At 37.7% G+C, this 25,642-nt stretch overlaps 1 protein-coding gene across 2 annotated transcripts in view; it reads left to right on the forward strand.

The window, feature by feature from the left end:
• The first annotated feature begins 11,297 nt into the window (after window positions 1–11,297).
• TBCA (tubulin folding cofactor A) overlaps window positions 11,298–25,642 on the forward strand; it is a 75,011-nt gene continuing 60,666 nt past the window's right edge. The window contains exon 1 of one of the 2 annotated variants that reach the window (XM_072958480.1): window positions 11,298–11,477. In XM_072958480.1, the coding sequence (XP_072814581.1) occupies window positions 11,425–11,477 (53 nt within the window). In that variant the 5' untranslated portion in view covers window positions 11,298–11,424. The remainder of the gene's footprint in view (window positions 11,478–25,642) is intronic. The other variant, XM_031674745.2, reaches the window with a different exon arrangement.

The following is a 25,642-nucleotide window of genomic DNA, read 5'->3' on the forward strand; positions in this document are numbered from 1 at the left end:
AAAATAGGGCTAATGAAAGTTTAAAGGGGCACAGAGTGTGCCCAGCTTAGTCTGTCTGCAACAGCCACTGGCAACTGGTAATGTGTTTTTTTTTTTTTTAACTCTGAAGCTTCCCTTTCTCCTTTTGAATAATTCACAAAGTATTCATACAGCCTGCTCTTATCACTTTGTAACTGAGAGATACATTATGGTCTAAAGAGACAGTGCGTCTTGAATGCTGTTCCCCACTATTTTTTTATTCCTGTTAGAATAGTTAAAATGTAGCTGCTTTGATTTGTGTGATGTTCAACTAAACTTCATCCACCATTTACAAAGCAATGTTTGTAAAACACTGATTTTTTTCGTCTTTACTGATGGAAATTAACATTTACAAAGCAAGAAAGCAAAATTCCACTATGTGGAATAGTGCAAACAACTTTATTTATCAGTCTTTACTTGTAAGCACTAATTATTATTTAATATGGGTTGAGTTAAGTTATATTACATTCCCAATGTTTATTCTCCAATGATATGGCAAAGATGAATTTTCATTTTTTAAAAATAAAAAATTGAACACACTAATAAACCTTTTTCTGTAATTTTATTTATTTTCATCTTTATTTTCCTTTACCTTTTAGGAATTTTCTTGTCTGATGTTTTTTTTTTTGCTGTGCTAAAATAAAACTATAGTCTGTCGTAGGAGGCACTCACTATTTTAAATATTTTGATAAATTTTTTAAAAATATACAATGTGCCCTTCAGAGTGATGAAGTTCACTTACATAGACTGCCATATTTGGAAATGAACACTTATTGCATCTTAAGAATTATATCTTTATTTACATTATAGCATTTTATCATACCATAAGCCTTTCAGAAGAAAAATGAAACATTTATACCTTTTCCAAAAGTATGCAGCTAGCATTGAACCTGATAGGCATAAACACACAATTTATATAGAATATTTTAAATGTATACATTGGAAGGATATTTTAATATTGCAAATTGCCAATAAGAGATTTAACATGTAAGAACCCCTTTCCTGTACTGTTTGTAACAAAGGTCAGTCCAATAACATTTTTACCTCAACTTATAACACTTATATATTGATAAGCAATAGTTTCCTTTGGAATCCTTTGCTAGTTCACTGAAAAAAATAAACTTTCTCCACAATGTAATTTTATTAAAGCACATCAATTTTGGATAAATTTTTAAGTTTGCCTCTGTGGGTCAAGAAAATAATAATAATTATTCACTGAGTGCTTATGAAGTACTAGGCATTGTGCTAAAATTTTTACATACATTGTCTTATATAAGTTTCACAGACATCACAGCACTTGTGTGGCAGATATTTTATCTCCACTTTACAGTTTAGGAAACTGAGTCTCAGAGAGAATTAATAAATTGCTCAAAGTTATCCAATAAGACCATGTCTTAGCTGAAGCCCAAATCCTTGCTTCCAATCATGTCAGGAGCACCACTGCATGACTGAATACCAAACCACAAACACCAAAACGTTTTCATAACAAGTGGGGAAAAATCAATCATTAATTACTGGTAACTTGGTGTCATATTAGACTTCCAGTTGTTTTACTGTATTTCACCAAGGTCACTATTGAATTCTGTTAATCTGATTTCTTTGTGGTTAAAAATCCAAGGAGAATTGGTTGAGTTCTATCAACTCTGAAGTTTCTGTATCATTTGGAAGCATGTAACTCTTATCATAAAAAAATTCTTAAAATCACAATTATATAATTAAATGGCAATCACACCCACATGTGTGTGCAAAAATATGGTAATAAGGGAATAGAAATAATTATAGTAATAATGAAATAACAATACAATAATTAAATATTAGGCTAGTAATGTTGGAATTGGAAGTTTTGTAAGTTGAAATATGGAAGTTGAAATGAAATTTCTCTCCTCGATTAAGAAGTAATATCTTTATATTACCTTAAAATATTAGAGGAAATGCCATTTCACAAAGTCTCCTTCTCATTGGCAGACTATTCTGCAGAATACTAGTAAGCTTCACATCATTCAAAGATGATAGCTTTATTTTTTTTTTACTTTAGGTTTATAACACAGTAAGAATTCTCTAGGCCTTAAGTAGCTTACCATAATGAACAAGAAACTCTGCAGAAGATAATTTCAAAAATAAGTAAATAATTTAAATGTAAAACCCTGTATGAATCGATGTTTGTAACTCAGTATTTAGAATATTCTTTGAGCAATCTAGAAACTGTAATATGTTGCCCAAAAACCCTTGTCTCTTTTTTGCTGCATTTATTATTAATATCAAAAAAGAATATATAATGAGAATTGAAAATATTTCATATCTAAGAAAGATATCTTATTGAAAAGAATAAAAAGTCTTGGGCATGATAAAAATAAAATACTCATAAATATTTTGGTGAGAGTTTCAAATAGAACAGTCATAGACAGCTCATGGTAAACACATAAAAATATTTTATCTGTAACATGTAACCTAAAAACACCTTTCAGAGCTCTCTTGATTGACCCTGAATAAAAATCTTACTTCAGGTGACAAAAAAAGGTCCATTAATGTTGCTCATGCATTTCAACATAAAAATGGAATGGAATCATTGACTACAAGTAGAAATGTGCAAAACTACTCAAGATGAATATGCTGCTTTGAGCCTACACATTCACTCCACTTTTGTCTGCCAGCTTGATTTTTGAATTGGGCATTCATGGATAAAAGGTATGTGATCTGAAAAAATAGTGTGTGTCTTTTAAAAGTAGTGTCATGTAATGTCATTCCTTTTGGCAAAATTTATGTTACACGGTATTGGACTACGGGCTAATGTAACATGATGCATTAAAAACTGCACATGATGATTGTAATGTGTGTCAGAACAATGAATTGTTATATCAGATACCTGTTCAGCTGTAAATAGGGCCCTCTGTAAGTCACTGACAAAAGCATTATATTCTTTTGATGCCTGTATAGAACTCTTGTTGTCTAAAACATGCACCCTCCCAACATCCATACTCTGACCTGTGACCATTTAAGTTGCATGTTTAATACACGCACACAACAAAAACAGCACATTAGGGAAACCACCATTGGAGATATTTTTCGTTTCATAGGCATTTTTCTTTCAAAAATCCAATGGCTCTATCTTCCCCCTTCTCCCCAACAGAGACATACACATGGAATTCTAATGGACTCTGCATTAATTAGAAAATCCTTTAGGCTACAAACAACAGAAATCTCATAAACAGTAGTTAAATACGTAAGCATTTGTTCTTCTCACATAAGATGACTAGAGACAGTTGCTGGTTTTGATTTAGCAGCTCGGGAATGTCTGGACTGGTGTGTCTGAAATATCCATCTTTCCCTCATGATTGAAAGATGGATGTTTTAACTCTAGTTATTCCATCTACTTTCATGGAATAAGTGGGAAAACAGCCAATTCCCTGTATTTGTCCCTTTTATCAAGAAATCCAAAGCATTTCCAGCAACCACCTACATATTTCCACTTACATCTAACTGCCCAGAATTGTGTACCTTGCCACCTCTAGCTGCAAGGAAGCTTGAGAGAGTAGGCCCTACAATGGAAGAAGGTTAAGAAGAACGGTATAAGGAATGAGTGTTTGGTAAGCCAGTTAATAGTGTCTACTGTAGATGCCCCTAACAATTCATAAATAGAGCAGAGAACATAATATTGGGAAGGGTTTAAATAGTGATCAATTCATACGGTAAAAAATTTAATACTGACTTCACCATACACAAATACAAATTCTAGTGGAATGTGGGTCTAAATGTGAAATGTGAAAAATAAATCTCCTATAAGAAGACATAGGATAATATCTTCATGATGTGTGTAGGCAAAGATTTTTTAAATAGGATACAAAAAGTGCTCATCATAAAGGGGAAAATGTAGTAACTGGACTCCTAAAACCTAAATCTAGAATTGAGAACTTCTGTTCATCCAACATACTGTAATTCAGAGAGTGAAAAGGCAAGCCAGAGTTATGTTGTTCACAGTTTCTGGTGTTATAAATAGTTCTCCTCCTTGCACATATCTTGAGCATTTGTACTTGAAACCCAGAGAAGAATTTGTGGATCACAGGGTACACATATATTCAGCATTAGTAGACTTGATCGAATCTTTGTTCTTGGGTTTCAGTGGAGACACGCCTGGGGAGCTTCAGCCTGACCTTCCTCCATGGCTTCCTAAGAAGAGTCATACATTCAGTCATAGATGTAATATGACTAATGCCCTGGCTGAGCCTTATGGCTTGGTGGAAACACGGTTTGAGACAGAAAACACCAGGTAACATCAGCACACAGTTGGTGTTTTAGTTTCCTATTGCTGCTGTAACAAATCCCTGCAATCCTAGTGACTTTGAACAACACTCCTAATGAATGTGCTAAGTTCCAGACACGCTCTTCTCTGTATCTACGGTGAAGTCACAACCCTAGTTCCTTATGGAATTCAGGATCAATTTCCACTACCAGTATAGGAAGTTCTTTTTTTTTTTTTTTTTTGCCTGATGATCCACTCACATGAAGGGTCCCAAACAAGCAAATAGTAGGTTTAGCTTTAAGTTCAATGGAATTCTTCCTTTCTCCTATCATGGAAGCATTCTTTATGGGACTAGAACCTCTAATGTAACAGAGCCCAAGGTGGCATGGACTACTCTAAGAACAGATTCCACAGGTGGATTACTGGATGCGATGGTGAAAGATGCCTATCCAATTTTCATTCCTTGGTTTCTTGGTTCTATTCCACGTAGTCTACATATTGAGGGACAGATGTCAGCTATTAGTTCAGTGCGTATATCATATTCTGGAGAATGATGCTCCAATACTACAGTGTACTGTCCCCAAATTACCATTTTAGCTGAGGCTTTAACAAACCATTCTATCATTCTATTAAACTGGTTGCTTCTAGGTGATGAGGCATATGGTAAGACCAGTAGGTTCTGCAGTCTTATTGCTATATTTCCTTTGGTCTTAGGCAATGTTGAGTGTATTACCATGTCAATAAACAAATCCATATCGAGAATAGATGTCAATTTTGGTAAGGATAGATCACTGCCTGTGTCATTTTAGATCCTTCAAGAAGCGGATGCCAAGATAGGATTAGACACGCAAGAATTTATTGGAGGAAACATCTATGAAGGATATGGTGAGAGAGAGCAGAAATAGCAGGGAGAACCTTCAGATTGCAAGGCAGGTCTGGTCTGACACCTGTGAAAAGAAGGAGAGAAGGAAAGATTGGGTAGAAAAAGTTGTAGACTACAGTGCAGTTCTTAGAAAATCTTGACAAGGTCAATAAAGAGTTCCCGAATGAAGAAATAGCTTTCCCATTAGAGAAATCATCTGGCTTTAGTACCTCCACTAGCTCAGTAATTGTGTGGGATGGAATCATGGACTTGGTATAAATATATGAATCCAAAGTTGTGGAAGCTTAAGGCTGATAGTCAGCTATGCTCCCCACAGAAGTTTGTCTCAAAGGTAGATCTGAGTGTGTACTCTCATAGTTGCTACACTGCACTTTCCAGGGTGGAAGGGGTCCTATGTAATCAAGCTGCCACCAGACAATCTTCTCTTGGAATGGTGCCATATCGAGGGCTCAGTGTTGGTCTTTACTGCTGGCAGGTTAGCCATTCAGCAGTGGCAGTAGCTAGATCAGCCCTGATGAAAGGGTGCCTTTGTATTAGTTATTAGTGGATGCATAATGAATTGTCCCAGATGTTAGTGGTTTAAAACAATGGTGCAGTTTAGGAAGGTGCCTCTGGCTCAGGCTCTCTCAAGAGATTGCAGTCAAACTGTATTCTAGACTGAGGTCTCATCTGAAGGCTCAACTCAGAGGATCCTCTTCTGGGGTCACCCACATGGTTGTCACCAGGCCTCAGTCCCTTATCACATGGGCTCCTCCACAGGGCTAGCTCATGATGTGGCAACTGACTACTGACAGTGTGAATGACCCATGAGAAAGCAAGAAAGGGCACCCAAGATGGAAGCCATTTTAATAACCTAATATTAGAACTGACATCCCCTCACTTGTGCCATATTCTGTTTGTTAGAGTCAATACGTCCATACTTATGGGGAGGGGTTACACAAGGGCAGCAATGCTGGGGGGCAGGAATCCTTGGTGGCCATCCCTGTGGCTGCTTATCAAAGCCTCCATCTCTGCTACTCTCCAGTGGCTGCTCTGTTCATGGACTAGCACTGAGGTGGCTGAGTGGACAAGTTGCTTGACATCCACAGGACAAGTCATTTTGTCTGCTTGGTTATCGAGTGTCTCCACAGCGATCAATGCTCCTTGATGGGCATTAACATGAGACACAAAATCACAAGCTTTATGTGCTCTCCTCATTCCTGTATTTCTTTTTCTATAACTGCCAGTTTGGTTTCTTTCCGGCCTCTGACCAACCAGCTAAGCCGTTCATCACTGCCCAGGAATCCATACCTCAGGCTACTTCACCTTCCACGCAAAGTGATAAAGTGTTCTGCTTGCAGCTTTGCAGCCTGGGGAGGATTAACCTTTCCCTGTGTCCTTTAGGGCAGTCCCTACTTGGCCTGTGTTGCTGCAGCCATCCATATACAGTTAACATCAACATATTGTACTCACCTGTTGGTAGATGAGGTCCAAATTTTTTCTTTCTCCATTAGAAAACTTTGGTCAAGAGAATCCTCAGGGAGGTCATAGGTTTGAGTTGATGGAGATGTGTTGGTGTAACTAACAGAGCTAGATGTCCTAGGAGATGGGGACACATTTATCTAATTTGCTTGTGCCTTCCAGACCTGCTTAGGCCCAATTCCAAATGTACCATTTTTGCACCATGGATAATTATTATGCCCACTCACAGTGAGTCTGCTAATACTCTTCTAATAATTAGTGGCATTGGTCCTATAGTTACTTGGTGTCACATCAATTCCAAGTCTCTACTAGGGTGCAGAGTGTTTCTGGAGTTGTCTTTCAAAGAGTAATTCTAGTGGGGAGGGTATAGCTCAGTAGCAGTCTGCATGCTTAGCATGTAGAAGATTCTGGGTTCAATCCCTAGTACCTCCATTAGAAAAAAAAAACCCTAATAATTAAATAATAAACCTAATTATCCCCCCGCCCCAAAAACTCAAACAAATAAAAAAACAACTTTTAAAAAGTGAGTACTTCTCTACCTCAGTAGGCATGGTCTGTATGCTGCCGTCCTCTCAGGGTTTACCAAAGACTTCACATACATAGCAGTTTATCCAGCGGATGCATCAGCATCACTGGGTCTGCTGTTCACACAGCCTGAGGGGAGCTCGCACTGTGGCCTGGCCCTGATGCAGAGCCCACTGCTCTGTGCCCCACTTGGTGTTCTGAATCACCTGATTAATGAGTAAGAACCGTACTCCCAAGTGCAGTATATTAAAAGTGATTCCGGAGGCCAGAGGGGAGCAACAAATAAGTGAAACAGAGGAAAAAGAAAAGTCAATGCCAAGTGTGGATTGCTGAGTTCACCATTGCCACAGGTGACTGGGGTTTGACTTCCTGAGAACATCTGAAGAGCCTTATGAAGTGTATCTTAGAATTGCCTGGTCCCTGGAGAATGAAAGGGGAAGCATGGTCCACAGGCTTCTGTTCCCCTGCACTACTGGGTTGTGCACTTGTGTACTGAGCAGTTCCCACGCTTGTCTACCTCTGTGGGGCCCACGGCCCAGGCCTGAAGGAAGGCACTGTCTGTACTCATGTGATGCTGTTCAAAGTCTGAGTGTGACTAGGAGCCAGTGCAGTGGCTCCCAGAAGAGGGAAGGTCAAGAGAATCTGAAAAGACATCCTAGAGGGAGAGAAGGAAGGGGATCTTTTAGATCTTTTCAGAAGAGGTGCAGTTCCTAATGATGAACGAAGTACTTCAAGTCTTTCAAGCACCTAGAGGTAATTATTAGAGACATTTCACAAAAATATCCTTTTATCAACAGTACTTCTTTATTTAAGTAATCTCTCCAGTTGGCCACCTGGTTTTATTAAGGGGAATTACAACATCAGAGCAACTGCACTGTAAGTCTCCCTATAGCCCTGTAAGTCTCATCACATGCAGGTTGTCTCAGAGTGAAAACATGACCGGTCTCTTGCTTTCATCAAAATTAGACATCTATCTTGGTCCCATATTTGACTTTTATTTAACTCAGCAAATACTTACTGTGCATCAACTTGCCTCCAGGCATTAAGCTTGGTGCTGGGGAAACTACCATGAATGTAATGTGGTCTCTAATCTTGAGGAGCTCAGAGTCAATTGGGGGAAAGTGGAATGAAGTGAGACTAAGTTCAAAGTCCTGTAGGTGTGTGCAGAAAACAACTTGTATGTGTAAGGGAATCTGCAGCATTCTTTAATAAAATATTACCTCAGCCCTCCAAGATAAGCAATGGAGAATTGCTACCCAGGGAGGAGATGGCTAGACATGGTGCTTGTTCAAGATTCACCCCTTCCCAGGGCTCTCTCAGATCTCTTCCACTCCCAATCTTGAATGTTGATAAATTATCCCTTATAGAGTCTCCTACAGATTGATTCCTGTAGTTCACCTGAGGCACAGGCTGGAATATTTTAACAGAACTCAATTGAGATTTAAGGATAACAGAACAAAAGGGTGTCAAACAGTGAGAAATGCAGTTTACATAGTTTCCATTTCAAATACCCTGGGGCATCTCCCTGACTAGACCTTGCAGGCCTCCTATGGTTAATACTCCCCCATACTAACAAGAAATAACCTTCTGTTGGTCTACCTTCTCAAAGTCCAGATACAAAGGAGCAAGGTCCAGAGAAAGATGGTGTGTGTGGAGGGAGAGTGGGTGCGGGGTAGCTGTGGGATGTTTCAGATTATTTTAGTAGCCTTCTTGCTGGAATGAGAAGGCTCTGTGACATTGTTAAATGGGAAAAAAAAAAGAGTTTTAAAGCAGCATTTATTCATTCAAGAAATATTTATTGAGTACCTACTGTGTGTCAGGCATATGCTGGGATACAGTGGTGAATTAAGTCCAACATGGGTCCTTTTTGTATGGAGTTAATAGTCCATATAGGAATTCAATGGGATCTCATTAATGATTACATGTATATTTCTATATTCATATAAATGTGTATCCTACTGTATTCTTAGTTTCCTATTTAGGACCTCTTTCCCAGATGACTTATTTATTTAATGAATGCTTTGTTTGGGGCTTAATAAGTACCAGCACTGTCCTAGGCACTTTATAAATGTTAATTCATTTAAGCTTTGTAACAGCCTTATGAGGTAGGTATTATTATCACCCACAATTTACAGATGAAGAAACTGAGGCATAGAGAGGTTAGTAACTTGTCCAAGTTTTCACAGTTAGTAAGAAGTAGAGCTAGGATGTGATCCTATGCAGTCTGGCCCCAGAGTTCACGCTGTAAATTCCTGACTCTGGGAACAGTTACACCTGATGCCCTATCCTTAGGGATGGGGCCAAAACCCATAGCTTCAAGCATGCAATATAGACACATGGACACAGATACACAAACACTGTCTTTGAGGGCCTGGGCATGGCCCTGGGTACATACAGCATCAGCAGAGGTCTTTTCACTGGTACATACACTAGTTTATTACTGGTTCACAGATACAAAAATCATCAAACCAAAGAGATAAAAAGCAAATGGGTGGAGGCAGAGTTGGGGGTTTGGAGAAACAGTAGATGTTTACATCAGAAAACCCAGGCTGAGAGAAATCCTGCAAATCAGTGCAAAACTAAGCTCTGAGGTTCTGGAAATCAAGGCAAAAAGGAAAATATGAAGAGTAATAGGGCTTTGTTCCTTGACAGTAGCAACAGCCGTAGCTGCACAATCTTTTGGTGTGTGGGTCTGACTGCTGTTGTTTCTTTGCCTTAAGGGGTTGCCCAGTAACTGTATGTTAATGATCTACTGGATTTCTGATTGTAGCATTTTGCTTTGGTGAGTCTGCTGGTTTTCCTGTTTTGTTTTATTTTTACTACCGCCCCCACTCCCCAGTATTTCATAGCTCTGCTATGTCACTTGAAATTGTATTTTAGTGTGCCAACCAGTCAGATGACAGTATTTACTGAATTTAACACCTGCTGTGTACAGAACACAGGTGGAAGCTAGGAGAGGAAGATTTTGAGAAGACAAGATTCTTACCTCTAAAGATGTTTATAATCCAACAAGGAGAGTGAGCACGCCCTCGTGAAGGACTCAAACAATAGTTTTTAGAAGAAATATACCAAAAATAAAAATTAATACTGGGTGATTCCAACGAATCCAGAGAGCATTAAATAAGCAGGGGTCAGTCATGGTAGACTTTCTCCAGGAAGTGCGTTTTGATTTTGGATTTATGCTATTTTAACTGGCAGGATCTTGAACTGTCCGGAGCTAGCCACAAAAGCCAGCATGAGTTAATTAAGTGTAGGGAAGGGTAAAGACAGTCAGGTAAGTGTTTTTGAAGAATGACACCAAGAAATAAGAAAACAAAGAGGCTCTGCCCTGTGTTTCTTGGGGACACCGTCAGGAAGAGGCTGCTAGAGCTTACCGGAGGTGCGCCTCACTTTAGGCAATAGACATGGTTTTTGAAAATGTAAAACAATAGTCAAAAGCTGTTGAGTATCTACTGTGTGTTAGGCATTGAGCTTTAACCTTCATATCTGCACTGTGAAGCGGCCATTATTATTCCATTTTGCACGCAAGGCAACAGGCTCAGCAGCAAGGTTAAGGAGCCTATGTGAGCCCAGTGTCATTTAGCTATTGAGGGGTAAAACCTCGAGTGTCAGTTGGTTTGCTTGATCACGAAGCCCAATCTTTTGTGTGCCATATATTTTTGTAAGTTGAATACTTAAGATACATAAGAGGTGATGATTATTTGATTAAGTCCTGTAGTCATTTCTTTTGTGACGTGCATTTATCTAGTTTTTGCGGAGGTCTGAGGTAGAGGGTAAGGATTTTCTTAACTGCGCACATGATAGTTTATTTTTTTAAACCTACATCATTTTGCCCCATTTGAAGCTAGATAATGACATCGAAAATATCTTATAGACAATTTTTAGATCATTTCATCCATTTAGCAGATAATCTTGAAAAGCAAAGTCATGGCCAGTCTATCCAGGCAGACACCGAAGTTTCCACGAACACCCAGGCTTTGGAGACCGGGAAAAGTGTAACTTGTGTCCACACTAAAAGGAGGGCTGTTCAAGAACTAAAAGGAGGGTTGTCTGAGCGAGAGCAGGACAGGTTCCGCGAGAAAAGTGGGTGGAATGGGGCACAGCAGGCGAGGAGTGACCCGCCCCCCGCCCCCCTTGGCCCCCGCCCCGCGGGTGTGGCTGCGGCGCCGGGGGCGCGCCGGGGTGTGCGCATGCGCGCCGGGCCGCGGCGGCTACGCGGACGAGACCGCCTCTTTCGCGCCGTCTCCCTTCACGGTTACCCCGGCTCTCTGCCCCTCCTTCCCGTGGCGCTCGAGGGACCATGGCCGATCCTCGCGTGAGGCAGATCAAGATCAAAACCGGCGTGGTGAAGCGGTAAGAAGCCGGAGACGGCGCAGCCGCCGCCGCCTCCTCTCCCCCGCCTCATGGCGGCCCGAGAAGCCGGGCGGAGCGCAGGCCCGAGGCGGGCCCCGGACTCCAGGCCTCACCTGGGGCGCCGCGGCCGGTGGGGACGGGGCAGGGACGGAGGGGGCGCGCGGGGGCCCGAGTCCGTGGGCCGAAGCACTCCTGTCTCCCCTTTCCCCCAGAAGCTGGGCGGTGGAGGGCGAGAGTCGCGGCGGCCCCGCCCCTCCTGCGACCGCGGTGGGGAAGGCGGAGGGGCGGCGGCCCAGCCCCGCGACGCTGGGCCGAGCTCGGGTCCTACCTCCGGGTGCGCGCCCCGGGTCTCCTTGCCGAACCCGACTGGAGGAGGGCGCGTTCAGTCCATTACCGGCCCTCAGGTGGACGCGCAGGCCCGTGGTGAAGTTTAGGAGGGTCGCCGCGAGCCCCTTCCTCATCCAAAGCGAGACCTTGCGAGCGCCCCGTCATCTAACGTGGCCGGCGTGACTCGTAGCCTTAAAAACCGGGGCGTGAACTTCTAGCACACTCGACAAACTTCTGTGGCCTAACTCTCCCCAGGCAATTCCCTGAGGCTCGCCCCACAGCCTGTGGGATGCTGTTTAACTATCTGTCCTGGGTATGCCAGTCCTGTAATCGGCCGTCATTCTGACCGCTGATAGACACTGAAGTGCTTATTAGAACTTTATTATTCAGACCCCAAAAGATCAAACTTTTGAGTCAAGCATTTCAAGAGAAAAGGTGAACAGCCTTCTGAAGAAGCAGGTTATTGCAGTGGAAATCTCTAATCCTAGCTGTCTGGCTAATTCCTCTTTGCCCACCTTTTCTCCCTTTACCGGTATTTTCACCAGGCGAATGACAAGGCAAAGGGGAAAATAAATTCACTTTTTAGGATGTTGCCTCCCAGAGTTCGCAAATCATTGCACTGTGCTTTCCTAGAAGCTGTCTTTATTGTTACAGCAGTAAGGACATAGGATAGGTAGTAGTTAAATGTACAGCCTTTTCTGAAATGAGACTGCTTGAGTTCAGATCTTGATTCTGCCATTTATGTACTGTTGAATTTATTACATTGCACTGTGCCTCAGTTTCCTCGTTTGTAAAATGGAGTACGTACCTCATGCAGTTGTTGCAAAAAAAAAAAAAAAGCCTGCTATGCTGTTTAACAGTATGTGGCAAATACTAGTAAATGTTAACTAATAATATGGTTTGTATTGCCGTTTTACAAATGCGAAGCTGAGATTTAATTAAGTCAAAATAGAAGAAGTAGACTTGTTCAGGATCACTGTGCTAGTTAGTGGCAGAGCAAGGAAAAAAACTAAGGTTTCTGATGTACAACCTTTTGTTTTAAGTTACAGTGCCCCCCAAGAGTATTTTTAAAATGTGTGATAATAGGAGGGGAGTTGAGATGTGTAATTGAAAATGTAAATAATTTGCACTGTCACTCACCCCAGAGTTCTGTTGTTACTTTTGCTAGACTTACTTTTGGTTATGCATTTTAGTATATCTGTTTATCAGAAGTATAATGAAGAGTACTTTAGACAAAAAGTCATGAGAAATGATTTCTAATGGTAGTTCCCCATGACATACAACCTTGTCATTTCTCATTCTAATGATCTATACTAGTTTATAAATTACTCAGTTCAAGTAGTTGTATACTTACAGTTCCTGGCCTAGAGAAGACACACTTTTTAAAAATTGAGATATAGTTAATTTACTGTATTAGTTTCAGGTGTATAATGATTCAAAATTTCTATAAATTATTCTCCACTTAAAGTTACTGTAAAATATTGGCTATGTACTGTACAGTATATCCTTGTAGCTTACTTATTTTATACATAGTAGTTTGAAATTCTTAATCCCCTACCCCTTTTCCCTCTCCCCACTGGTTTAACTATTAGCTTGCTCATCTGAGTCAGTTTCTGTTATATTATATTCATTCATGTGTTTTATTTTTAGATTCCACATTAGTGATAACATATAGTATTTGTCTGTCTCTATCTGACTTATTCACTAAGCACAATACCTTCCAGGTCCATTCATGTTTTTGCAAATGGCAGAATTCCATTCTTTTTATGGCTGAGTAGTACTCCATTGTACATATATACCGCATCTTTATCCATTCATCAGTTGATGGACACTTAGGTTGCTTCCATATCTTTGCTATTGTAAATAATGCTGCTGTGAGCATTGGGGTGCATTTACCTTTTCAAATTAGTGTGTTCATTTTCTAAAGATAAATACCCAGGACTGAAATTGCTAAATCATATGGTAGTTCTATTTTTGTTTTTTTTGAGGAACTGTATGCCATTTTCCATAGTGGCTGCACCAGTTTACATTCCCACCAACAGTGTACAGTTGTTCCCTTTTCTCAGCATCCTTGCCAACATCTGTTATTTGTGGGAAGACACATTCATTTAGATAAGTAATTTAAGTTTTTAAACTTTCAAGATTTCCCACGTACTTATGGAAAATGCTTGGAAATAAAGTTTTGTTTTCATTTTATTTCACTAGTAGAGCATTTTCAAACTTTAATTCTTCATACCTAAGTAAATTTATCATTTTTGTGAAATCCCTTCATAATTTACTATATCTCAAATTGCTTATAAATTAATGGAAATGTCTACTGTACATTTTTTTCATGGCTTTTCTGTTGACGTTTTGGTGTAGAGCTTTCCCATATGTACTGAAATGAGATGTACTTTTTAAAAAAAAAACCTAAAATTTCTATTTTAGCTGCTTATTACTCATATTTGGCCTTGGTAGATACTCTCTAAATATGTAAATATTGTTCCCTGCTCTCTTTTCTGTTACTTTTCTCCTGAAAATTATTTTACTCTGACTCTTTTCATCTTCTGCCTTAGCATCCTATTTTTTTAAATTCTATATTTTGCTTCAGCAAAGGAAAAAAATAAATGGGGCAGATACGGCAACATAATAATTGTTGGGAATGAATGATCATGGGGCTTTATTCTTCTGTATATATGTTTTAAATTTTTCATAATAAGATGCATTTTTTTCTCTTCTCTCCAAATTTAGTTTCAAAATCTTCTTGATTATTTTCATGATTCAGACATGTTCTTGGTTTTGTGATCAGGATCCTGTTAATTGGTTTCTTAAAGCAGTGGTCTAAAATTCAATTTCTATTCTCGGTATTTTTTTTTTTTTCTAGTCAAGATGTTCATTTCCCATAGCCTCATTTCTCTTCAGAAATTACAAATTTTATTCGGAAAAAGAGATTTAAAGTCATTCATGTTCCCAGTTCCTTCAGTTTTTTTCTCCAGGAATTAAGAGCCACTAGTCCTAGAGTTCAGTTTGGCTAGACCATACTGGGGAGGGCGGATTCTTAGAGTATAGTGTCTAATCAATACTTCAGATGATCCAAAAGTTCCCTGTAATGGGTTTTAGGAAGAAATCTGTACAGGCAGATGGAATGTTACTGGAGTATGGAAACTGGCCATTAATAGATGGTATTTGGCAACAGAGAAATCGAACAATGAGTGGAAGATACACATTTCAGCATGTTGGCAAAATGGTGATTTTAGACCCTAAGGGAAGAAGCAGAAGCCTCAGAGCACTCTGGTCCTAGAGAAACTTTGTTACTTCACATGGTAACAAAGGCAAAGTATCTGATACTTGGAAATAGATTTCAAGAGAGGTTAGATTCCTAGAAACAGGAAAGAGTCCAGTTAGAAAGAATGGCTTGTTAAGGTGAGAGTTAGCAATGAGGCTGACTTGATACTGAGCTTCTGACTCCTAGGACTTGTTAAATATCTCCTTCCCAGCAACAGAATTGTTGTTCCAGGGCTAATTCTGGCTGTGAAACTAGATATACGTGTGTACTAGGGGCTGGGTAATTATATTGCATTTCTTCAGGCAGCATCCTGTATTCACGTATGACTCATTGTTAGTGGGTATTCCTTGGTAGGTTTGGGTCTGGTGGGCTCTTTTTAAAGATTTGAATCCGTGTTCTAAGTAGATTGTTGGACCTACTGATAAGTGACTGGGTCACAGCTAATCTGGCAACCCTAGCTAGGAGTTACCAAATATGACTCCAAATTTCTTCTTTTCCAGTGCAGAACTGTAAATCCTTTTTTTTTTTCAATGTCTCAGTGGCATCAGTTACCTGGGTTTATCTGTGACTGAAGGGTTTCCAGAATGTAGAACCTTCAGTGCTAAAATTGGAAAAGTCCCAGGCAAACCAGGATGATTTGTATTAGTACTTCTGTAACTAGCTAACATAGCACTGTTTTGTATGTGCTGTGATTATTTAGAGGCTATTTGCTGATAGTACAATTGTGAATTGAGTGTTTTACCTTACTTAAATTAAAACTTAAATGCATCCTGTAAGTAAGAAGTTTTGCCAAGGTAGCTTCTTTTTCTGTATAAATTTAATTTGTTGATGATTTAGAAAATAATTTTCTCTAAAGTGGAAAAAAATGTAACATTGATTTTTTTCTAGTTTTATTGAGATGTAACTGACATACAGCAACTGTATAAGTTTAAGGTATACAACATAATGATTTGACTTACATACATCATAAAATGATTACCACAGTAAGTTTAGTGAATTTCTATCATCTCTTATAGATACAAAATTACAGACATAGGAAAAATTTATTTTCCTTTTGATTAGAGCTCAGGATTTACTCTCCGACAACCTTCATGTATAACATACAACAGTGTTAATTATATTTATCGTGTTGTACATTACAGCCCTAGTACTTATTTGTCTTATAACTGGAAGTTTGTACCTTTTGATTACTTTTATTCAATTCCCTTTCCCACTATTCCCTACCTCTGGTCACCACAAATTTGATCTCTTTTTCTATGAGTTTGTTTGTTTGATTGTTTTTGAGGTATAATTGACCTAAAACACTGTGTTGGTTCCTGATATACAGCATAGTAATTCAGCATTTCTGTACATTTCAAAATGATCACCATGATAAGTCTAGTTACCATTTGTCACCATACAAAGGTATTACATAGTTATTGACTATATTCCCCACCCTGTACCTTTCATACCTGTGACTCATTTATTTTGTAACTGGAAGTTTGTACCTCTTCATCTCCCTCACCCCTTTCTCTCCTCCCCCAATATGCGTCCCCTTTGGTAGCCACCTGTTTGTTCTCTGTATCTGTGATTCTGTTTCTGTATAGTTATGTTTGTTCATTTGTTTTGTTTTTTAGATTCCACATATAAGTTAAATCATACAGCATTTATTTTTCTCTATCTGACTTATTTTACTTAGCATAATACCCTCTAAGTCTGTCTATTTTGGCACATTGGCAAGATTTCATTCTTTTTTGTGGCTGAGTAATATTCCATATGTGTGTGTATGTGTGTGTATTTCATATCTCGTTTATCCATTCATCTATTCATGGGCACTTAGGTTACTTCCATATCTTGGCTGTTGCACATGCTCAATGAACATAAGGGTGCATATATCTTTTTGAATTAGTATTTTCATTTTCTTTGGATGAATACTCAAGAGTGGAATTGCTGGATAATATAGTAGTACTATTTTTAATTTTTTGAGGAATCTCCATACTGTTTTCCATAGTGGCTGCACTAGTTTACATTCGCACCAGCAGTGTACAGGGGTTCCTTTTTCTCCACATCCTCACCAACATTTCTTTGTTTTCTTTTTGATAATAGCCATTCTGACAGATGTGAGGTGATAACCTTGTTGTGGTTTTCATTTACATTTCCCTGACAATGAGTGATGTTGAGTATCTTTTCATGTGCTTGTTGGCCGTCTGTGTATCTTCTTTGAAAAAATGTCTGTTCAGGTCCTCTGCCATTTTTTAATCAGGTTTTGTTTTTTTTTTTATCTTGAGTTATATGAGTTCTTTGTATATTTTGGATAATAACCTGTTATGGGATATATTGGTTGCAGGTATCTTCTGTTCAGTAGGCAGCCTTTTCATTTTGTTGATAGTTTCCTTTGTTGTACAAAGTGTTTAGTTTAAAGCAGTCCCGTTTGTTTCTTTTTGTTTTTGTTTCCTTTGCCTGAGGAGACAAATCCAAAAAGAAATTGCTAAGGAATGAAGTCAGAGTGTAGTGACTATTTTTTCTTCTATAAGTTTTATGGTTTCAGGTATTACTTCTAAGTCTTTCATCCATTTTGAGTTTATTTTTGTATATTATGTGAGAAAGTCCAGTTTGATTCTTTTGCACATAGCTGTCCAGTTTTCCCAATACCATTTATTGAAGAGGCTGTCTTTCCCCCATTTTTTGCTAAAGTAGAAAAGATAGCATTGATGTTTTAAATGTTGATATGTTATTTCAGCTAAATGATGTATGTCTGCCATAAGTTTCCAAGTAGGATTTCTATTTATATAAAATACAGTTTTTTTAGACTAGATTTATGGTTAATTAATGGAGTTCTTCTGCAAGAACAAAATGTTTTCACTCATTTAACATAAAAGATTATTTAATATCTTAAAAGCCAACTTATTTTCAATAAAGTCTGCTAAAAAAGTCCACTGGTGAGTGAATTAATTGATTAAAAATGCTTTCTTAATTATATCTTTTTATAACCATTTTAGATTGGTAATGGCTTAAAATCCAATGTGAACAGAGAATGTTAGGGCATTGGAAATAACACTGACGTTGGCCCATAGTTTTCTTCTGATTAAATGAAAGTGACATCAGTAGATTAGAATGAGACTAGGACAATTCACACTGCAATTGTGTTAGTTTAACTTTAACAATCTTTTAACACTCTTGTTTAAATGTAGCTGACATACCATAATTACAAATCTGCAAGCCTTGATTATAGAATTTTACATCATCAATCTGTGGGGAAATTGTATTGATTTTTTTTTTTAAATAAAGCAAGCACCTTTCCCAAACTGTGGCGTCTTCCCAGGTTTGTTTATACCTGTATCTCTAATACATAACTTTTGTTCATCAGGCATAAAAACAACATAAAAGGTAAGTGAGATCTCCATGTTATTAAATATATATATGCTGATTACATATTTGATAGTTACATGAAAGTAAAAACTACAAATGACACATGCACTTACATAGACATAGAGATACAGTTTTCTCCCTTTAGCTTTTGTTGTTTATCCACTTCCCATATTTAAAGTGATTATGGGTAGAAATATGGTGGAAAATATCTGAGAGAGGTCATAGCCTTGTAAATTATTCTTGTAAGCTTTAGTAGCTTTGTATCTTTTAGTATTTTTTTTCCCCTCCTCTCTCACATCATACCCCTTTGATGTGAGTTAAAGTAAGTTCAGCCAAAATGGCCAACTTCTTACCTTGAAATTTAGCCAACTCCTTTTGGAATTTCTGTAATGTACCCAGTTCTCCAAAGTGATGGTCAAAGTCACTGTCAAAATGGATTGCAGGTGGTCAGCTCTTTACAACCTTCTGCCAACTATTTGGCAAGCACTGACTTTTAGGAGCTGCACAGCTGGCAATTAGATGTCTTTAAGCTGGAAAGGGAGAAAGCTAAGGCCACTGATGACCATGGTTTTCCCAGCACAAGCTGTATTATTCTGCAAGTTAAATGTGGAAGTGAAAGACCTTTTGACCTCTATGTGTGTGTGTCTGTGTGTCTTTAGATGTGTTCTGTGTTTTCATTGCATTTTTTGTGTGGTAGAAAATTTTGAAAATCTATAGTAAGTAAGGTTGGAAAATTTTGTTGAAAATAGTAGTCCAGAAATACTTAGAATATAAGTGCTTAGATGTGTGATCTCTCTATTCCAATATTCCATTTCCAATAACACAGTTATAGAAGAATATAATTTCTACTATGATGCTGTTCAGTGTGCCCAAGTGGAGCTCATTTTAAAATAACATCAAAGTTCTGACTGATCCGAAGATCACTTATTTTGCAGCCTCACTCAGAACCTCTATCTTTGAAGCACCTGGTTTGGTGATGGTGTATAATAAATACTCAATAGAAGTCCTTCCAGCTGACAAATGCATGAATGAAACCTTACTCTATAAGGATTTTTTTGAGCTAATAAGCACTAGGAAGCTCCTGAATCAATTACAATGTAATAACATAATAGCTACTGTAGTTATTATTGCAGTTGGAATCAAAGAGGTGGAATTCCAGGCTCTACTTACTACATAGGTGACCCTGAGAAAATTACTTAACCTTTAAAAGCCCCAGTGTTCTTAGCTGGAAAATGGAATATCTTTCCTGTATTGTTGTTTGGAGAATGTTAAGGTAATCATAAAAAGCATTTAGCCCAAATGCATGATATGTGTGTTCAATATATGTGAATATATGTGTTCACTATGTGTTAGCTGCTCTCATTAGTATAATCATCATTCTGTAGATGTATAAACAGTTTAATCTCTCTGGAAGAGACCTTGGAAATTGCTTTATTTTAATTTATTTTATTTTTAGTAAAGGTAGATTTATTTAGAGAGATACATACTGCATGCTTTCTTTTAAATTGTGATAAAAATTCGCTTTCAGTTTGTCATTTTCACTTATTGGCTGTGAAGGGAGAAGGGAGGAACATGAAGCTTGTGTTGTTGATTAATCTCTAGGACTTTGTAATGGCCATTTTTCTTAAAACTGCTGAGGCACTGATTCCCTGCTTTGAAGCCCCAGCAAAAAAGTCTCTTTGTATCAGTGACCTTGTCTTTTAAATGTCTTAAAAAGTACTATATAAAAACGTCATTAACACAATGTGTTAGGGCCAGTTTTACTCTTACTGCACTCTTACAAAGTTTATCTTAGAAAAGAGTAGTCACAAAAAGTATGTATGGACAAAAGCAGTGTACATCTTAGAACTAAAATAATGATAATAACACATCTGATTTTGTGCTCCTCCCCTCACCTGAGGTAACTGTTTTTAATCTTGTGTTTATTATTACCTTGCTTTTTTATTTTATATAACTGTATTATTTGTGTCCTACTAAGATGTATACTGTTTTGTTATTTTTTAGTTTGTAAGAATATCATCTAGGACTTAATATTTTTTGGTGTTATATTGGTAAAATTCATCCATGTTTTTACATTTAGGTGCAGTATGTTCATTTTGACTGTTATGTAATGTTCCATTGTATGATAATATCACAGTTTATCCATTCTTCTCTTGATGGGCATTTGGATTGTGCATTTGCTAACTGTGTTTTTACATACATTCTTGTTCATGTCCTTGGTAATGATGCATGACAATTATTCTTGGGTATGTGTCCAGTAATGGAATTGTTGGGTCATGAGGTATATGAATGTTCTACTCTATAAGATAATGCCAAACTATTTTCCAAAGGGATTGTACAATTTTACATTCTCAACTGCATTGTATGAGAGTTCTTTTCATTGATCCACATCCTCTCTAAAATTTGGTAGACTTCTTAATTTTTCACTAATAATATTGTTTTTATACCTTTCATTTTGTAAAATAAAGTTAAATAATTTTGATTATCTTTTTAAATAAGCATCCCCACAGATGAAGAGAATAAAAGGAATGTGAGGCTCCAGTCCTACAAGCACAAACTTTATTGCCTCCTTCCTCCTCGTGTAGAATAATGTGTATGCCTCAAGCAGCCCAGGGTTTTTACCTGGTGGGAAAGTGGGTTCCTTTGGAAAGGGCAGCCCTAACCATTTCCAGAATTGTGCATTCAGTGTTCGATGCTTGGGGGCTGAGAAGAGGCCTGCAGATAGAGGTGGGGATAGTGAGGCTTGAAAATCATTTTGGTTCTGGGTTGATCAGATTGGAGCTGAGGCCAAGGAAGGCCAACAATATTACTTATTAAATGTTACATTAATTCTGTAAAATTTTTTCCAGTTTTATTGAGATATAACTGACATATAACATTGTATTTATTCAAAGTGTGCAACATAATGATTTGATATATGTATATATTGCAAAGTGATTACCACAGTAAGTTTAGTTAGCTTCAGCTCACACAGTTGTAATTTTTTTCTTATGATGAGAACTTTTAAGATCTACTTTCTTAGTAACTTTCAAATATTCAATACAGTATTGTTAATTATAGTCACCATGCTGTACATTATGTCCCCAGTACTTATTGTTTATAACTGGAAGTTTGTACCATTTGGTCACCATCACTAATCCCCCCCCTTCTACCCCTCACCTGTATTAACCAAACTAAATCAAACCAAAACTATGAGTTTGGTTTTTTAGAGTCTTCATGTAAGTGAGATCAGACAGTATTTGTCTTTCTCTGTCTGACTTATTTCACTTAGCATAATGCCTTCAGTGTCTATCCATGTTGTTGGGAATGGCAGGATTTCCTTTTTTATGGCTGAATAATATTCCAGTGTGTGTGTATACATTTATTTTTTAAACCACATTCTTTTTCCCCCTTCATCTGTCAGTGGACACTCAGGTTTCTGTGTCTTGGCTATTGTAAACAATGCTTCAGTGAATATAGGAGTACAGAATCATTTTGAGATAGTGATTTCTGTTAATTCTGATTTATGATGCCTTAAGTTTTTAAGTTTGGCACAGCATTTCTAGAGAAAGATTTTAATTTATTGTTGATGATTTTTAATCTAGCACTGTATGTTTTTGTAATTGTCACTGCCATAGGTTTGAAAATCTGGCAGGCATACATACCTTCAGTCTTCTCTACCTGCCCCCCCCCAACCAAGAGCAAGATGTTTAATTTTTATTTATTTATATCATCTTTTATATATCCTATAGGAATTAGAAAATATGTAGGTCTCAATTAGATATTTTTATTTTTTATATTTATATTACTCTTTTTAAACTACTGTAGCATTTCTAATACTAGATTAAGTAGAAGTAGTCTCAGGAGCCAACATTGGCTTTTGTTTGTAAAAAGAGTAATTCTGATGATTTTCTGTGTTTTAAATGGGTAATATTGTACATAACTTTTTTTTTAATTTTAATTTTTTATTGAGGTGTAGTTGATTTACAATGTTAGTTGCAGGTGTACAGCAGTGCGATGCAGTTATGCATATACATACATATATATATATATACATATATTTTCAGGTTCTTTTCCATTATACTTATATGTAACATTTCTGAGATGACTCTGGATATTCATTTTGACATCTTATGGTGAACGCTGTGGCTGCCTCCTCAGTATCTGGTTTTTCTGCCTGATATATACCTGTATTTTCATTAACACTGTCCACTGTTTGTTACAGCATAAACACAGCTCATGTTCTTTGAGGGAAACTGCTCCACCTCTAGCTTTAGAAATGGGCCTCTGAGTGATATTAGCCAATCATATTCCATTTCCCTATTACAGAAATTCACCCTGGGTGGACATGTGATTTAGGCTGATTTAAATAAGGTACATTTCAGAACTCTTGCTTAGAATTCTGGGACAGAAGTGCTTTCTTCCATGTAACTCTGATTGTGGCTGCAGCATTCCTTTAGCACTAGGGAATCTGGCCTTGGGATGAAGCTTGTACCATAGGTAGCAGAGTGAAGAGACAAAAAGAAGGTTCTTAATGGCATTTTTGCTGGATCAGACAACCTTAAAGCAGATCCTCCTCCTGGAATTTAGTTACATGAGCCAAAAAATCTCTATAGTGTTTAAATCCCTTGAGTTGAAATCCTGTTACTTGCAGTAGAGTACTAATTGATGTCATTACTCTAATCCCTAATTTAGGTGTACCTATGTATAATGTAAGGAGTGATTTCCTTTATTGAACAGACTAGAGATTGTCTTTCTTCCTTTCTGTCCCTTCATCCTTCCTTGTAAATTCTGTGGCTTTAGGTTTAACTTTTACTCCTCTTTCCCCCTCCATTTCAGTGTCCTCTTGAGGTCTGACCGATCCTCTGCATCAGAAATAGGGAAGAATGCTGTCTGTCTTTAACCCTCCCCCTCAACTCTCAACTCTTACCTAGTTCAGTGCTGTTCTTTGATCAGTGCAGGTGGAAAAAAGAGGGAGAGGAGGAAGGGACAGATAGACCTATCTTGCCTTAATCCCAACCATTTGTTCTCAGACTATGTCCTTCTGTTCCATTCCTTCAACCTACCTCCTAGGAGGTAGGAGAGTCACCAGTTCTGTTGCAAAGACTGCAATAAATTAGGAGGCATTCTTGGCATTTGTTTTGAATTTCTTTTTCCTTCTGAGCTTAGTTATACACAGTAAACATAATATCCTGTAGAAAGTGTTTCATTCATATACTCAATAGCATTAAATAGACTTTTGTGGGACATTTTATGAAGCTTAACACCAAGTACATGTATAGCATTTTTCGACTTTTGTGGGACATTTTATGAAGCTTAACACCAAGTACATGTATAGCATTTTTCAACTTTTGTGGGACATTTTATGAAGCTTAACACCAAGTACATGTATAGCATTTTTCCTATGGAAAATATGATTACTGAGATCCCTAAAACCCTGTGGGTAATTAACATTTTTATATTATAACTGAGTCCCCAAATGGAGAATAACTTATATTGTGATAACCTGGTTTCATGTTTACTCTAAATTTTTTCTAGGGGGTGGAGGGTATAGTTTAGAGATAGAGCACATACGTGGCGTGCATGAGGTCCTGGGTTCAATCCCCACTGCCTCAATTTAAAAAAAAAATGTTTTAAATAAATATTTTCTGTCTCTTGTTTTCATGTAATATTGTCAGCCATTAACATGTCTCTTAGTCTTCCTGCTTCTAGTAACTTCTGCTTATATCTGTCACTGTTTTTTTGTTGTTTTTTGCTATTGCTCATCTATTTTAGGGGAACTTAGAACTGTTTTCACTTATTTCTGAATAATGATGTGAAAATTGAGAATGTCAGAAGTCTGCTCTCTGATTATTGCTTGACTTGGACTAGACTTTCTTTCTCTAGCCACCATAACATTGTACCTTAATCTCCTATAGGATATAAGCTCCTTGAAGGCAGGAATATGTCCCTCAGATGCCTGACACAAAAAAAAGACTCTTGGTAAATACTGTAAAATGAATGAATTTACTCTATGTAACATTTTAAAAGTTTTTTATTTTATTGAGTTATAGTCAGTTTACAATGTTGTGTCATTTTCCAGTGTAGAGCACAATTTTTCAGTTATACATGAACATACATACATTCATGTCATGTTCTTTTTCACTGTGAGCTTCCACAAAATCTTTTCCCTGTGCTGTACAGTATAATTTTTTTAATCTATTCTATATATACCTGTCAGTATCTACAAATTTTGAACTCCCAGTCTGTCCCTTCCCACCCTCCTCCCCTTGGCAACTCCACAAATTTGTATTCTATGTCTGAGTCTGTTTCTGTTTTGTATTTATGTTCATTTGTCTTTTTCTTTTCTTTTCTTTTCTTTTCTTTTCTTTTAGATTCTACATATGCACGATCTCATGTGGTATTTTTCTTTCTCTTTCTGGCTTACTTTGCTTAGAATGACATTCTCCAGGAGCATCCATGTTGCTGCAAATGGCATTATGTTGTTGGTTTTTATGGCTGAGTAGTATTCCATTGTATAAATATACCACATCTTTATGCAGTCATCTGTTGATGGACATTTAGGCTGTTTCCATGTCTTTACTATTGTAAATAGTGCTGCTATGAACATTGGGGTGCAGGTGTCTTTTTGAAGTAGAATTCCTTCTGGATATATGCCCAGGAAAGGGATTGCTTGGTCATACGGTAAGTCTATTCCTAGTTCTTTTGAGGACTCTCCGTACTGTTTTCCACAGTGGCTGCACCAAACTGCATTCCCACCAGAAGTGTAGGAGAGTTCCCTTTTCTCCACAGCCTCTCCAGCATTTGTCATTTGTGGACTTTTGAATGATGGCCATTCTGACTGGTGTGAGGTGATACCTCATTGTAGTTTTGATTTGCATTTCTCTGATAATTAGTGATATTGAGCATTTTTTCATGTGCCTGTTGATCATTGCAGAATTGCTTGTTTAGGTCTTTTCCCCTTTTTTGGATTGGATTGTTTGTTTTTTTCTTATTAAGTCATATGAGCTGCTTATATATTCTGGAGATAAAGCCTTTGTCATCTGTAACATTTTAAGTTCCTTGAGAATAAAAACAATATCTTATTCTTTCTCTCTCTTTAATATATCCAAATAGTCTTTTGAACAATTTTCAGTATAGACATGGCACAAAATTCCAAAGTTACAAAAAGATAGATACACAGTGAAACATGAATCTACCACCTCTATCTGCTTGCCACCCAGTTTTCCCCTCTTGGAGCCAACAT

The sequence above is a fragment of the Vicugna pacos genome, chromosome 3 (assembly GCF_048564905.1).
Source record: "Vicugna pacos chromosome 3, VicPac4, whole genome shotgun sequence".
NCBI lineage: Eukaryota > Metazoa > Chordata > Mammalia > Artiodactyla > Camelidae > Vicugna > Vicugna pacos.